General features: G+C 44.0%; 1 protein-coding gene across 2 annotated transcripts in view; it reads right to left on the bottom strand.

Annotated features, from left to right (window-relative positions):
- prex2 (phosphatidylinositol-3,4,5-trisphosphate-dependent Rac exchange factor 2) overlaps positions 1-16287 on the bottom strand; it is a 200733-nt gene that overhangs the window by 139988 nt on the left and 44458 nt on the right. For both annotated transcript variants that reach the window (XM_036944101.1, XM_036944100.1), the window contains exons 7-10: positions 9377-9510; positions 9012-9115; positions 6092-6241; positions 5052-5196 (exon numbers count right to left, since the gene is read on the bottom strand). In XM_036944101.1, coding sequence (XP_036799996.1) covers positions 5052-5196; positions 6092-6241; positions 9012-9115; positions 9377-9510 — 533 coding nt within the window. The remainder of the gene's footprint in view (positions 1-5051; positions 5197-6091; positions 6242-9011; positions 9116-9376; positions 9511-16287) is intronic.

Raw genomic sequence — 16287 nt, 5'->3', positions numbered from 1 at the left:
TATTTATTTTTTGCTCGCTCGCCTCACTTTCCTGGGGGGAAAATCCGTTATACAGTGAAACAATATTGTCTGGGCGAAGACAAAAAAAAAAACGTTTAAAACACATTTAAATAAGTCCACAGAGGTGTTCGACAAGACAAGTAGTGGCAAGTATATAGTGGGATATGTTTTCATAGGCTTAATGAGCTTCCATGGGCTAACACACAGAAGCTTGTAGCTAATTCAGTACTGAACCATATGGGCTTTTGAATGTCAGAGTAAATCACCAATATAGAGAGCATTCGGAAAGTATTCAGACCCCTTGACTTTGTCCACCTTGTTACGTTGCTGCCTTATTCTTAAATGTATTAAATTGTTGTTTTTTTCTCAGCAATCTAGACTCAATAACCAATAATTACATGGCAAAAACAGGTTTTTAGCAATGTTGGCAAATGTATAAAAAAACGGAAATTTCACAATGTACATAAATATTCAGACCCTTTATTCAGTACTTTGTTAAAGCACCTTTGGCAGTGGTTACAACCTCAAGTCTTCTTGGGTATGACGCTACAAGCTTGGCACATCTGTATTTGGGGAGTTTCTCCCATTATTCTCTTCATATCCTCTCAAGCTCTGTCAGGTTGTATGAGGAGAGTCACTGCACAGCTATTTTCAGGTCTCTCAAGAGATGTTCTGATCGGGTTCAAGTCCGGGCTCTGGCTGGGCCACTCAAGGACATTCAGAGACTTGTCCTGAAGCCACGCCTGTGTTGCCTTGGCTGTGTGCTTAGGGTCGTTGTCCTGTTGGAAGATGAACCTTCACCCTAGTCTGAGGTCCTGAGCGCTCTGGAGCAGGTTTTCATCAAGGTTCTCTCTGTTCTTTGCTCTGTTCATCTTTCCCTCAATCCTGACTAGTCTCCCAGTCCCTGCCGCTGAAAAACATCCCCACAGCATGATGCTGCCACCACCACGCTTTACCTTAAGGATGGTGCCAGGTTTCCTCCAGAAGTGACGCTTAGTATTCAGGACAAATAGTTCAATCTTGGTTTCATCAGACTAGAGAATCTTGTTTCTCATGGTCTGAGAGTCCTTTAGGTGTCTTTTGGCAAACGCGAAGTGGTCTGTCATGTGCCTTTTACTGAAGAGTGGCTTCTGTCTGACCACTCTACCATAGAGGCCTGATTGGTGGAGTGCTGCAGAGATGGTTGTCCTTCTGGAAGGTTCTCCCATCTCCACAGGGTTCTTGTTCACCTCCCTAAACAAAGCCCTTCTCCCCCGATTGCTCAGTTTGGCCAGGAGGCCAGCTCTAGGAAGAGTCTTGATGGTTCCAAACTTCTTCCATTTAAGAATGGAGGCCACTGTGTTCTTGGGGACCTTCAATGCTGCAGAAATGTTTTGGTACCTTTCCCCAGATCTGTGACACAACACATTCCTGTCTCGGAGCTCTACGGACAATTCCTTCGACCTCATGGCTTGGTTTTTGCTCTGACATGCACTGTCAACTGTGGGACCTTAAATAGACAGGTATGTGCCTTTCCAAATCATGTCCAATCAATTGAATTTACCAGAAACATCTCAAGGATGATCAATGGAAACAGGTTGCACCTGAGCTCAGTTTCAATTCTCAAAGGGTCTGAATACTTATGTTAATAAGGTATCTGTTTTTATTAAATGTGATACATTTTCAAAAAACAGTTTTTGCTTTGTCATTATGGGGTATTGTGTGTAGATTGATGAGGGAAAAAATAAGAATAAGGCTATAAAGTAAAAAATCCCTTTTTGAAAAAGGGAAAGGGTGGGAATATCTTCTGAAGACACAGTCTGATCTTTCTAGTTCACAGAACCTTTTCCAGACCACTATAGAACCACTGAAGATAATCTCTGTAGAACCGCTATTATTTACTGTATGCAGATCATAAGGCTCTGATCAAAAGTAGTGCACTATACAGGGAATATGGTGCTATTTGGGTCACAGACGGTATGTCTACACACAAACCAAAGGAGAGAGAACCGGTTGTCGTTCCACACCCAAAACCCTCTGGATTATAGTTAGACAGCACTTTACACCCCAACTCAGACTACTCTGTGAGGCACTCTACTAGAGAGAGCGGGAGGGAGAGAGAGAGGGGGGAGGGGGGGGCTTAGCTGCGCTCCAGACCACACCACTCCATATCCACCATATGCTCCTAACCTGCACTAAGATCTTAGGCCCAGCGTTTGATTCTCTTATTAAAGTCCACTTAACCCAGCCTGGTTGCTCCAGTATGGGCCTGTAGGGTCTATGCCAAGCGTTGAGTGTGAATGTGACACCGTCATTTGGAGCATGGCTGGAATGATTCTGTTCAGGCTTTAACCAGATGGAGCTAGCTGTTACTGACGGCTGTCTGATTGAAGCTCAGGGGGCTGAGTCCAAAATGGCACCCTATTCCCTATATAGTGTACTTCTTTTGACCAGCTCCGTGGACCCTGGTCAAATGTAGGGCACTATATAGGGAATAGGGTATTTTAGACTCATTCGATGTCTGTTTTTCGTACATCACGTGACAGCCGATTGTGTTTTGTAACGTCTAGGATTGCAGTACATCACCAGAACAGGTCTATTGAATGTCTAGAAAGGGTTTGAGGAAGCACAGAGCTTTGACAAAGACAGTGTTGTGGTTTATAAAGCCCTTATTAACAGTTACTTTGTGTGTAATCGTGCTACTCTATGTTCAGTCCGCTCACAAAGTACCCGGTCGATCAATAAGCTAGTCTAGAGTCACCAAATAATGTCAATGTATGTCTCCTAATGGTCTGGCTACCCATGATCCGAGTTGGAAATATCTTGTCTGAACAGCCTCGGCTCCAAGCACTGTTCTCCATTATATGTTTGTAGTCAATGAAATGAGACGAGATTGAACTGTTTTAGGGCATCACTTTAGTAAGGATTAAAGAGACATTGTTGACAGTGTTACGGTAGAGCATCCATGCTATAGGTGATTAAAGCTACATTGTTGACAGTGTTACAGTAGAGCATCCATGCTATAGGTGATTAAAGCTACATTGTTGACAATGTTACGGTAGAGCATCCATGCTATAGGTGATTAATTAAAGAGACATTGTTGACAGTGTTACGGTAGAGCATCCATGCTATAGGTGATTAATTAAAGAGACATTGTTGACAGTGTTACGGTAGAGCATCCATGCTATAGGTGATTAAAGCTACATTGTTGACAATGTTACGGTAGAGCATCCATGCTATAGGTGATTAAAGCTACTTTGTTGACAATGTTACGGTAGAGCATCCATGCTATAGGTGATTAAAGCTACATTGGTGAATCCTGTCTGAAAAAGGAATGGAATTAAAATGTTTGGGGGGAGAGAGCCTTTGGTTTCATCACAAATAGCATCCTATTCCCTATATAGTGCACTACTTTTGACCAGGGCCTATAGGGTGCAACTTGGGACAGCCTTTATAAAGTTATTTCCTATCAACTGAAAGTGGATAACACAGAAATGTTTAGACTGTGACCCCAACTCAACATGGCTGGTGTTATGAGTGTAACCATTTGATATGAGACCACTAACACACTGTCTGGTCACACACACACACACACACACACACACACACACACACACACACACACACACACACACACACACACACACACACACCTCAGCGGAGACTTTAACAGTAATCCTGCTAGGCTCTGATCCTTCGTGCCAAATGGCACCCTATTCCCTACATAGTGCACTACTTTTGACCAGAGACCTATGGTCAAAAGTACCGCACTACATACAGAACAGGGTGACATTTGGGACGCACTGAGAGAGAGGTCAGCGGAACCACAGAGGGATATCACGGCGCGATTTATCACTGGCCAAGCAATGGCAATCCGACACACACACACACACACACATAAATACACATGCTTTTCAGGGCATCACTTTAGTAAAGATTAAAAGAGACATTCTTGACAATGTTACGGTAGAGAACATGGACACACACACACGCACCGCAGTCCACACACACACGCACAGACAAATGCACGCACGCACGCACGCGCGCACACACACACACACACTCCGCCACCTGCACATAGCCAACCAATAATCCACAAATAAGAATCATAGTGAAAACCTGCTGGATTTCATTTCCCCGTGACTGAACGGCCGGGGAACTGATCTCTGTTCAGCTAAAACACTGATGTTCTGCCGGTCTCTTCCCCCCCCCCCCAAACCCCCCCCCTCCCATCTTTCTTCCTTTACAAGTCTGGACAGATTTCAGATTGAAAGGAGGGATGGAGAGACTGGTCCAGATTTAGGAGAGAAGGTATTAGGTGTTGATGGTATTATTCACTGAACTGTAGCGTTTCAATAGACACACTGTAGCTACTGTACTCTGTGTCAAAGTAATGGTCATCTGTATAGAAATAGCTTCTGCCCGTCTGTCTGTGTAACTGGATAATCCACCAACCAGAAGGGGTTATGTATTTTTCTAGAATTGTTCAGATCAGAAATCATGACAATAGTACAGCTCAGCTCAAGTACATAAGTAGTAGATCCTGTAGATGGTGTAGATAGTGTAGATCCAATCCAGTCTGTGAAATTCACTACAGTGCCATCTCCCTCTGCTAGACATGCTGGTGTTTTCCTCTGAAGACTAGGGGACTTCCCACTCAGAGGGGAAGCCAATGCGAAGGATTTTAGAATGTCAGAAACTGCATAAACGTGGCGTGAAAACCCCTCACTGGAGCCTACAGGAAACGATGCAGGCTACAGTGGGTGGCTGCCACAACTTTGGGACGTCCAACTCGGAAGCTCATGTGAACATTTTGGGAATGACGGCCACGCTTATTTTCGAGACATAAAACACACCATCAACAAAACACTCACCAGACCAAACCTCAATTATCATTGGTCAGGATAACATAGGGCTATAGGGTGGGAGGTCTTCAGGGTGGGAGGTCTTCCTTCCCAGGAAACACAGACAGACAGACGGAGCGATAGAGACACACACACACCCACACAGAAAAAAACAACTAATGCAGACACCCACCTGCATGAGAGAGAGAGCTAGACAGATCAGCCTACCTTCCCAGGAAGCACTTGGGGAATGTGGTGAGCTTGCGTTTCCTGTCCTTGATGAGGTGTCCCTGCTTAGTCATCAGGTGATAGAGCTTCTCTCCTTTCTCTGACACCATCACCCACGTGTCCTGCTCCATCCCCAGCCTCAACGCTAGAGGGAAGGAAAGAGAGAACGAGATAGGAGGCGACAGTCAACATTCAAGCCAAAGGAGTACTGTTTCCTATTGGTACAGATGCGGTCCAATAAACTGTCTCCCTTTCATGATTCACTATTTCTTCTAAAATAAGTTGAAATTGAATAACAACTTTTTTGTTTGACTTATAACTTGCACAGGACAAAAAAAAAAAATATATCTCAACGGAAATGTTGATTTTTCATTTCAAAGTCAAAAATGCCCTGGACTAAATAATTCAACATTCTAATTAATTTGGTTTGTTTATGTGTAATTTATCACACCTGTTGTAAGTAGCAGGTACCTACAGGGTAAAAAGAGCCGTTCGACCAGATGTGAAAAGAGAAAACAGAACATTCTGCTCCATTGCACTGTAAAGTGCCAGGGTGCAAATATATTGGAGCACATGTGTATATGTATCCAGACATAGAAAGAGCATACTGTCGACCAATCCATCTCATTTCTCTTCTCACATTAAAGTAGCATATCACACCCTGGTGCTGAAACACTACAGGAGGAGAGGCAGGAGGAGAAAGAGGGAGAGCAGGAGGAAGAGCAGCAGGAGCAGGTGGAAAAGCAGGAAGAGAGAGGGAAGGGGGAGGAGGACGAGCAAGAGGATAGAAATAGACTTAACAGAAGACATCTTGTGTTAGAAAAATAGTTCAGTTTTATTCATTCTACCTGCAAGTCTAGTTCTTGTGCCCTAGTATCTTAGATAGGAGGACATACTGACATCCACAAAGGTTTTCGAAATGGCACACTATTACCTAGAGTGCACTACTTATGACACACACAAGCACACACACACACACATACAAGCACACACACACACATACACACACACACAGTATCAGATACTATATGACTACTAACTTTTCCTCCTCTCCCTCTCTTTGAGGATAGCCTCCAGCCACTCCTGTTTCTCCTCTGGGGTCTTGGCCATGCACACAAACCACTTGTTCTTGGCTGTGTTGTGGATCTTCCAGCCGTTGTTCACTATGTTCCCGCTGCTGTGGTAATCCGCTGCAAACCAAGAGACACACAAACACAACACACTTAGCACGCGTCCCAAATATGCACTATTATTATTATTATTCCCACGTAGTGCACTATTCTTGACCAGAACTGGCACCCTATTCCCTATATTGTGCACTTCTATGGGCCCTGGTTGAAGTAGTGCACTACATAGGGAATAGGGTGTCATCAGTGACGCAGCCTCAGAGACAAGGCCACAGTCCTTCACTCCTCTTATACCATGGCCCCTCAACTTAAGGGTCCTACGGGTTGGAGCAATGGCTTCACTTCTCTTGTGGCCCTCTGGTGTCTTATACGAGTTCTGGGATTTCTTCTAGCCTGTTTGTTTGAAATAGAGGACTATCCATCTCTCAGCAACTGCATCCATTACAGAATGGGTGTACTTTAGGTGTAAACAGAGCAGAGCGGACCCCTGGTAGGCTGGTAGAGAGCTCCTGGGGTCCAGAGCTAAATGAGATGGACCACATGAAACCGAGCCAATCGATCATCCAATGAAACGCTCCAGAGGGGCCTCCATGATTAGACTGATTACAGGGCGATGGTGGGTTCCACTCGGGAACACGGAATCTGGATTACGGAATCTGGAGTCGAGAATGTGGAAAAGGAATCGGTCATCTCCATTGCCATAGTTTCATGCACAGGCTAAAAGCACAGGGGTAGGAGCTAGCTCATTACTAGTCCATTATCAATCCCACCGTAGGTTCAGGATGAGGCCTTTGGCAGAACCGACAAGAATAACTCAGGTCATTTCACATTAGCTCAATACCAGAGTACTTCCCTTCTGGAATGTCAATAAAACCTGCTTCCTTTGTTCCGTTGACTACTTGAAGGATTTATGACGATTTTCTTTGCACAGTTTGGCAGCACTTTATGCCTATCGACTGCTAGACCTTTTAGCAAGAATGAGCTAATGTCACATCATTCATCCAGAAACAGAGGGAAGGAGAGATTAAATGGAATTTACAAATCCTATCCCGCTCTCCTCCTAGATCCTCTGGAGCACATGTGTGTGACAGAGGCAGAATCCTCTGCTTGTCCGTGTGTGTGTTTGAATCATATTGTTGGTAGCCTTGGCAGGCGTACAGTGGAGAAGACGTACAGCCGCAAATGAGACGTAGTTAAAGCCCCAACAATCAATCAGTTAGATCATGTATTTTCAGATAGAGATACCTCACCAAGCAACAGTTGCTCTCTGCATCACCTCGCGGTCAAGCATTCGTCTGTCTATTCCGCAGCAGGCGTAAAAGAAACAGGCCGGACAAGTAGATTATGGTCATTGTAGTTAATTGCCATGTTTTATGTGGAAAACTATGTAGAATATTGGCCTGTTGGAAACTACAACTCCCTACTACATTGCACAGTTCAAGCTGGATCTGATTTATCTCTAGAGAAACTGTGCAATGTGCGCATTGAGCTCACAGAAGGAAAACTAACAAAATGGAATTCAAATAATTGAACCGACGTCGGTCAATTAGTTGTTTAAAAACGGAAAAATAACCAAAATGTGGGTTAATCGCTCAGCACTATTGTCTGCTATAATTCTGCTTACAGGTTCTTTAGTTCCTTTATCTCAACATTTTGAACCAACACTACACTCTTAGATAAAAGGGTTCCAAAAGGGTTCTTCAGCTGTCCCAATAGGAGAACCCTTTTTGGTTCCAGGTAGAACCATTTTGGGTTCCAGGTAGAGCCCTCTGTGGAAAGGGTTCTACACTGAACCCAAAACAGTTCTACTTGGAACCTAAAACGTTTCTCCTGGAACCAACAAGGGTTCTTCAAACGGTTCTCCTATGGGGACAGCCGAAGAACCCTTTTAGGTTCTAGAAAGCACATTTTTTTCTAAGAGTGTACTGTGTTATGGCTCTGTGTGCAGTAGACTATAAAATCTAAGTAGGCTGTAAATTAAAACACTCCTCATCCATCACTGATTGACGTTTCATACAGTTGGCTGGGAGGGCATCTAACCCGATCGACTGGTTCGCCATCTGAATTGATTAACTGTCAAAACAGGAAATAGAGATCTGAGATCTCAGAGGTTCTGGAAAACAAAAAACCCAAATCAAATAAAATATACATGTTTTATTGTCACATACACCAGATAGTTGGGGTCAGCCATAGTAGTATGGCGCGCCCCTGGAGCAAATTAGGGTCAAGTGCCTTGCTCAAGCGCACATCGACAGATTTTTCACCTTGTCGGCTCAGGTATTCAACACAGCAGCCTTTTGGTTATTAGCCCGACGCTCTAACCGCTAGGCTACCTGCCGCCGAATAACAAACACAACCCTAAAGGGTTCTGAATTCCAAATGGTATCCCATTCTCTTTACAGTGCACTACCTTTGACCCGAGCCCTATGTACCCTTCTCAAAATGATTGCACTATGTAGAGAACAGGGTACCATTTAGTATGCACAAAGTATGAAGCAAGAACAGTACAAATGCGTTCTGACCCGTGGAGACAAAATCAATCCATCCAAACAGCAAATTGGGAACAATGAGTTGCCGCACCAAAAAGTGAATTGATTGTCTTCATGAAGAAATACAGATTGTCGGCTGTACATGGAGATAACGAATCCACTTTCGAGAGCAGAAATACTGCAAAAAAGGTGACTTGTTGTTAGCGCAGAGTTTCCTCCCGAGCACTGGATGGTAGCTGGGGTGCGAACTAGGATAAGGGTTGCATCTCAAATAGGACACTTATCTAGGGGACAGGGTGCCGTTTGAGACACCCCCCGAGTGACCCGTTAGCGGTAGAACTCACCTGTTCCGTCATCTACGTTCTCCACCTCCATCACCTCGGTGTTGATTCTTCCTCTGAACAGGTAACGCGGTCCCTCTGTAGCTGCCTTGCTGTTTTTTAAACGCCTGGGGACAACATCGAAGCCAACTTAACATCGTCTCGTCACACAAGGCATGGCAACACACAGAAACAGTTAGATACCTGGGCTAGCGAACTATACAGGGCTAGCCCTTCTGGCTAATGAAACGACACACAGACGGGGACAGATAGAAAGTAGCTGTTGCTGCTTGAAGTCTCTCGACAAGCCTACGCTAAGGGGAAACCAAGTTGTCAGAGAGAGAGAGAGAGAGAGAGAGAGAGAGAGAGGTGTGGCAGTCCGGTCCCACCTGTTTTTCTTCTTGCAGTAGACCAGCAGGTTGTCGAAGAGGAAGAAGATGCGTTCCTGGATGTTACCAGCTGAGATCTTCAGCAGGACTCCATGCATCAACATCTCTGTACACGTGTCTGTTATATTGGAACCCTGGGAAGAGACGCACAGTGGTGTCGATACCGTGTAGACTTAGCTCCTCGACCAGGCCAGGGGATCCACCTGTTCCGTTGGTCCTTGTCAGTGTTCTGCTGTAATAGGTGCGGCGACTGGTGAAATATGTAGCCCGCCACATATTATGCAGTGAATGGTTGATTGTGTGTCCATTATGCGTTGAACTACGTGATCACAGGATTGTGTTTGTCTGGAGGGTTTTGCTGCGTGGCCGCCATGACATAGGACACTACTATGCACTATGCCTAACAGTGTATGCATGCAGTACACAGTCGCTCCTTAGGTAGTTCAATTCACTATGCATGGTCTTTTTCTGAATGCCTTTCCTGGTTTGTTTCTTAAGGGGTCTGTAAAAAACACAACACACTTCCTCAGCCTTAGATTGACTGGGGACTTGAAAGAATAGAGCCGTTACTACTGTACAATAATATCCTATCAAGTCCCACCATGTGGATATGTGACTACGTCCCAAATGGCACCCTATTCTCTATACAGTGCACTGCTTTTGACAAGAGCCTATAGCAGTAGTCGTGCACGATGTAGGGAATAGGGTGCGATAAACTCCACAGCCCTTCTCCTTACCTTGTCAACTATGTTGGGAATGATCGACCCTGCCTGTCAGATCTAAATATAACTCCCGGAACGAGCAGAGCCAGACAATATGCTAAACATTTCCTCCTGCTGAGGAACTCATTCTCTCTCTCTCTCTCTTTCCTCACCTCCCCCTTCTCTCTTTCCTCCATCTTTATCTATCTTTATCGCTCTCTTTCCCTCTTTTCTTTTTGTCAACTCGCTGGTCCACTACCTCTCTCCTCCTTTCCGTTCCGCTCCCTCCTCCATCTTTCTCAGAGTACTTCTTCCTTGCCCAAGGCCAGATGAGGTGTTGATTTCTAGCACTGGAGGCCAGCCCAGCTGAATGCCACTGCCACCAGTCCAGACTACACACTAATCTTCAACTTCCTGTCCGCTGGAACAGACACCTCCTGTGAGAGAACAGTCCAAGTCTGCTTTCAAAAGGGCTCCCTATTTAGTGCACTACTTCTGTATTTGTCTCACTTGCTGTGTTCTACCCTCTCCCTTTTCCTGTCCTCTTTCTTTCTCTCTCTCTTCTCCCCCCCCCCCCCCCCCCCCCCCCACTCACTCTCTCTCTCTTCTCTCCCCTCACTCTCTCCAGCCCACAGCTGTTCCATAGAGAGGCTATCGAGTGAGTAGTGGGGCCTGAAGCCTAAACAACACTTCACAGTCCACGGTCTGTTTCATCTAACTCTCATTCCCCTCTTTTAACTGTCAGAGGAGTGCCAGACATAATAAAAGAAGAGAAAGCGAGCGAGTGAAAGAGAGAGAGAGAGAGAGAGAAAGAGCATACAGTACACTTTCAGAATGCATTCACACCCTTTGACTTAATCCACTTTGTGTTACAGCCTGAATTCAAAACGGAATATAGAAATATACTTCTCCCAGCCATCTACCCACAAAACCTCAATAATGACAAAGTGAAAACGTGTTTTCAGAAACTTAAGCAAATTTACTGACAACGAAATACAGAAATATCTCATTTACAATAGTATTCACGCTCCTGAGTCAATACTATGTAGAAGCACCTAGAGTAGAGTCTTTCTGTGTAAGCATTTAAGAGCTTTCCATACATGGATTGTGCTACCACATTTGCCCATTTATTATTTTCAAAATTCTTCAAGCTCTGTCAAATTGATTGTTGATCATTGCTAGACAAACATTTCCAGGTCTTGCTATAGATTTAAGTAGATTCACACTACCGTTCAAAAGTTTGGGATCACTTAAAATGTCCTTGTTTTTGAAAGAAAAGCTATTTTTTTGTCCATTAAAATAGCATCAAATTGGTCAAAATACAGTGTAGACATTGTTAATGTTGTAAATGACTATTGTAGCTGGAAACGGTTGATTTTTATGGAATATCTACATAGGCGTACAGAGGCCCATTTTCAGCAACCATCACTCCTGTGTTCCATTGGCACGTTGTGTTAGCTAATCCAAGTTTATCATTTCAAAAGACTAATTGATCATTAGAATACACTTTTGCAATTATGTTAGCACAGCTGAAAACTGGCCTTCTTTCGACTAGTTGAGTATCTGGAGCATCCGCATTTGTGGGTTCGATTACAGGCTCAAAATAGCTAGAAACAAATAACTTTCTTCTGAAACTCGTCAGTCTATTCTTGTTCTGAGAAAAGAAAGGCTATTCCATGCGAGAAATTGCCAAGAAACTGAAGATCTCGTATAACGTTGTGTACTACTCCCTTCACAGAACAGCAATAAAAAGAAAAGACTAAGATGGGCAAAATAACAGACACTGGCCAGAGGAAGATTGGAAAAAAGTGTTAAGGACAGACAAATCTAAGTTTGAGGATTTCGGATCACAAAGAAGAACATTCGTGAGACGCAGAAAAAATGAGTAGAGGCTGGAGGAGTGCTTGATGCCATCTGTCAAGCATGGTGGAGGCAATGGGATGGTCTGGGGGTGCTTTGGTGGTGGTAAAGTGGGATATTTGTACAAGCTAAAAGGCATCTTGAAGTAGGAAGGCTATCACTCCACCCTGTGGACGACGCTTAATTGGAGACAATTTCCTCCTACAACAGGACAATGACCCGAAGCACAGCTCCAAACTATGCAAGAACTATTTATGGAAGAAGTAGTCAGCTGGTATTCTGTCTATAATGGAGTGGCCAGCACAGTCACTGGATCGCAACTCTATTGAGCTGTTGTAAGAGCAGCTTGACCGTATGTTACGTAAGAAGTGCCCATCAAGCCAATCCAATTTGTGGGAGGTGCTTCAGGAAGCATGGGGTGAAATCTCTTCAGATTACCTCAACAAATTGACAACTAGAATGCCAAAGGTCTGCAAGGCTGTAATTGCGGCAAATGGAGGATTCTTTGATGAAAGCAAAGTTTGAAGGACACAATTATTATTTCAATTAAAAAAAAGGAACACAACACTACGTGTGGAGAAACAAAAGGCACAGCACACCAACTTCAAAACCTCATCCCAACTGTAAAGTTTGGTGGAGGGAGCATCGTGGTTTGGGGCTGCTTTGCTACCTCAGGCCCTGGACAGCTAGCTATCATCGACGGAAAAATTAATTCCCAAGTCTATCAAGACATCTTGCAGGAGAATGTTAGGCTATCTGCCAATTGAAGCTTAAACGAAGTTGGGTGATGCAACAGGACAAGGACATTTCTAAGTGACCCCAACATTTGAACGGTAGCGTAAGTTAAAACTAACTCGGCTCTCGGAAACCTTCACTCTTTTCTTGGTTAGCAACTCCAGTATAGATTTGGCCATGTGTTTTAGGTTACTCTCCTGCTGAAAGGTGAATTCATCTCAAAGTGTCTGGTATAAAGCAGACTGAACCAAGTTTCCTCTAGGATTTTGCCTGTGCTTAGCTCCATTTAATTATTTTTTTTATCCTGAAAAACTCCCCAGTCCTGAACTATTAAAAGCATACCCATAACATGATCCAGCCACCACCACGCTTGAAAATATGGAGAGTGGTACTCAATGATGTGGTGTATTGGATTTGCCCCGAACATAACACTTTGTATTCAAGACCAAGTTAATTGCTTTGCCACATTTTTTGCAGTGTTACTTTAGTGCCTTGTTGCAAACAGGATGCATATTTTGAAATGTTTTTATTCTGCACAGCCTTCCTTCTTTTCACTCTGTCAATTAGGTTAGTATTTTGGAGTAACTACGTTGTTGATCCACCCTCAGTTTGCTCCCATCACGGCCATTAAACTCTCTGTAACCATTGGCCTCATGGTGAAATCCCTGAGCACATTCTTTCCTCTCCGGTAACTTTTAGGATCTTTGTAGTGACTGGGTGTATTGATACACTATCCAAAGTGTAATTAATAACTTCACCATGCTAAAAGGGATATTCTGCTTTAAGTTTTCGGGTTTTGGTCATAACTATTACCACTTCCAAACTGAGACCCAAGAGACCGGGTGACACAGCACAGACATAGAAGCCTTGACCAATGGGCAATCATCATCGTGGCAACCGCTGGCAGCCATCGCTCTGTTGACCACTGTGGTCCCTCGCCCTGTCCTGTCTGTGTCCCAAATGGCACCCTCTCTCTATATAGTGCATTACTTTTGACCAGACCTCTATGGGAATCCCTATAGGGCCCTGATCAAAAGTAGTGCACTACATAGGGAGTCGGGTGCTATTTGGGACGTAACTTAACTCTCTCTCCCACGGCAGGGTCGGTGAACCTGGCTGCCATGGTGACCCAAGGGCACACAGATGCAAAGAAGGTTCTACACTAACGAGCTATCAGCCGCGACCTGGAAGCGACAGAGGAAAAACTGACTGAGGCCGTTCAGCTGGCCCTCCCTCACGCTCTCCATTCTTCAAACACCCACACATAGAAATACAAGACATTTCTCTCCTTCTCTCTGTTCTCCCTTTTCCTTCATCTGCCTTTGTCTTTGGTCTCTCTCCATTTCTCCCCTCACCCTCTCTTTCTCAATCTGCTCCCCCCTCTCTTTTGCTCTGTCTCTCCCTCTGCTTTTCAGTTTTCTTTTCTCTCCTAGGCTCGTCTAATAGAGAACAGTGTCTGGCTTGTAGAGTAGTGACCTGCTCCAGAATTACCTAATGTTTATAATTAATAAAAGCTATTGAGGAAACCACAGAACAGCTCTAAGACCATGGCGTGCAAACGTCATGCTACTCCACCCTTTTCCTGAAACACATTACACTTCTGTGTGTGTGTGTGTGTGTGTGTGTGTGTGTGTGTGTGTGTGTGTGTGTGTGTGTGTGTGGTGTGTGTGTGTTGCTATTTTCCCAATTTGCAGTAACACTCTGACAAATAGCCATTGACGAACCAGAACCTCTAAAGGCTAAACCAGACACTTGGATTCTCTTCCAAGAGGTCAGTCTGTGCTTAACAAAAAATCTGTTGTGTTAAAGACAGAAGAGATTGTCCTAGAACACCATGTCCAACAAACAGTTTGAGTCTCATCAAGTTCACTTCCTTTCAGTCTTTCAGTGCGTGTGCGTCCCAAATGGCACCCTATTCCCTATATAGTGCGCTTCTGGTCAAAAGTAGTGCGCTCTAAGAGAGAATAGGGTGCCATTTGGGACTTATATAGAGGTTTGTACCCGGCCACAAACGTAAATGTTTAGAATGTCCCTCTCCTGCTAAATGGGTTTAACAGGGCAGAAAGATTAAGCCCGTGTCAAAATGTGTCTGCATCCGTCCGCAAAAGAGAAAAACTAAATGAATCTGAGTCACGATCATTTTATTTCAGGCTGCGTCTGTCTTTTATAAGAAGACATTCCAGTTACATTTTCCTCATAAAATATTATCCAACTGTTTCTGATTCTGTGGTGTGTTTTGTTGTGACCCAGGGCTTAGTTTCCGAATGGCACCCTATCCCTACATAGTGCACTACGTTTGACCAGAGCCCAATGGGAATCCCTTTGGGGCCTGGTCAAAAGTAGTGCAATATAACGAGAAGAGGGTGCCATTTGTGATGCAACCCGGAAAGCCTGGCAGGCCTACATGCACAGTTGACACTAACAACACACCCTGTTGTCAACAAGTCCCGTAAAACAACACAGAGGCACGGAGCTGACCTCTCTGGACAGATCTGGAAAATCTAGAACCCTTTTTATCATAACTGATCAAAACCACAGCCCAGCCATCTTTATCATAACCGATCAAAACCACAGCACAGCCATCTTTATCATAACCGATCAAAACCACAGCACAGCCATCTTTATCATAACTGATCAAAACCACAACACAGCCATCTTTATCATAACCGATCAAAACCACAGCCCAGCCATCTTTATCATAACCTATCAAAACCACAGCACAGCCATCTTTATCATAACCGATCAAAACCACAGCACAGCCATCTTTATCATAACTGATCAAAACCACAGCCATCTTTAACATAACTGATCAAAACCACAGCACAGCCATCTTTATCATAACCGATCAAAACCACAGCACAGCCATATTTATCATAACTGATCAAAACCACAGCACAGCCATCTTTATCATAACTGATCAAAACCACAGCCATCTTTAACATAACCGATCAAAACCACAGCCATCTTTATCATAACCGATCAAAACCACAGCACAGCCATCTTTATCATAACCGATCAAAACCACAGCCATCTTTATCATAACTGATCAAAACCACAGCACAGCCATCTTTATCATAACTGATCAAAACCACAGCACAGCCATCTTTATCATAACTGATCAAAACCACAGCCATCTTTATCATAACCGATCAAAACCACAGCACAGCCATCTTTATCATAACCGATCAAAACCACAGCACAGCCATCTTTATCAGAACCGATCAAAACCACAGCCCAGCCATCTTTATCATAACCGATCAAAACCACAGCACAGCCATCTTTATCATAACCGATCAAAACCACAGCACAGCCATCTTTATCATAACAGATCAAAACCACAGCACAGCCATCTTTATCATAACTGATCAAAACCACATCACAGCAATCTTTATCATAACTGATCAAAACCACAGCACAGCCATCTTTATCATAACTGATCAAAACCACAGCACAGCCATCTTTATCATAACTGATCAAAACCACAGCACAGCCATCTTTATCATAACTGATCAAAACCACAGCACAGCCATCTTTATCATAACCGATCAAAACCACAGCCATCTTTATCATAACTGATCAAAACCACAGCCATCTTTATCATAACTGATCAAAACC

Source organism: Oncorhynchus mykiss, chromosome 15 (genome assembly GCF_013265735.2).
Source record: "Oncorhynchus mykiss isolate Arlee chromosome 15, USDA_OmykA_1.1, whole genome shotgun sequence".
NCBI lineage: Eukaryota > Metazoa > Chordata > Actinopteri > Salmoniformes > Salmonidae > Oncorhynchus > Oncorhynchus mykiss.
This window is presented reverse-complemented; position numbering and strand designations above follow the sequence as displayed.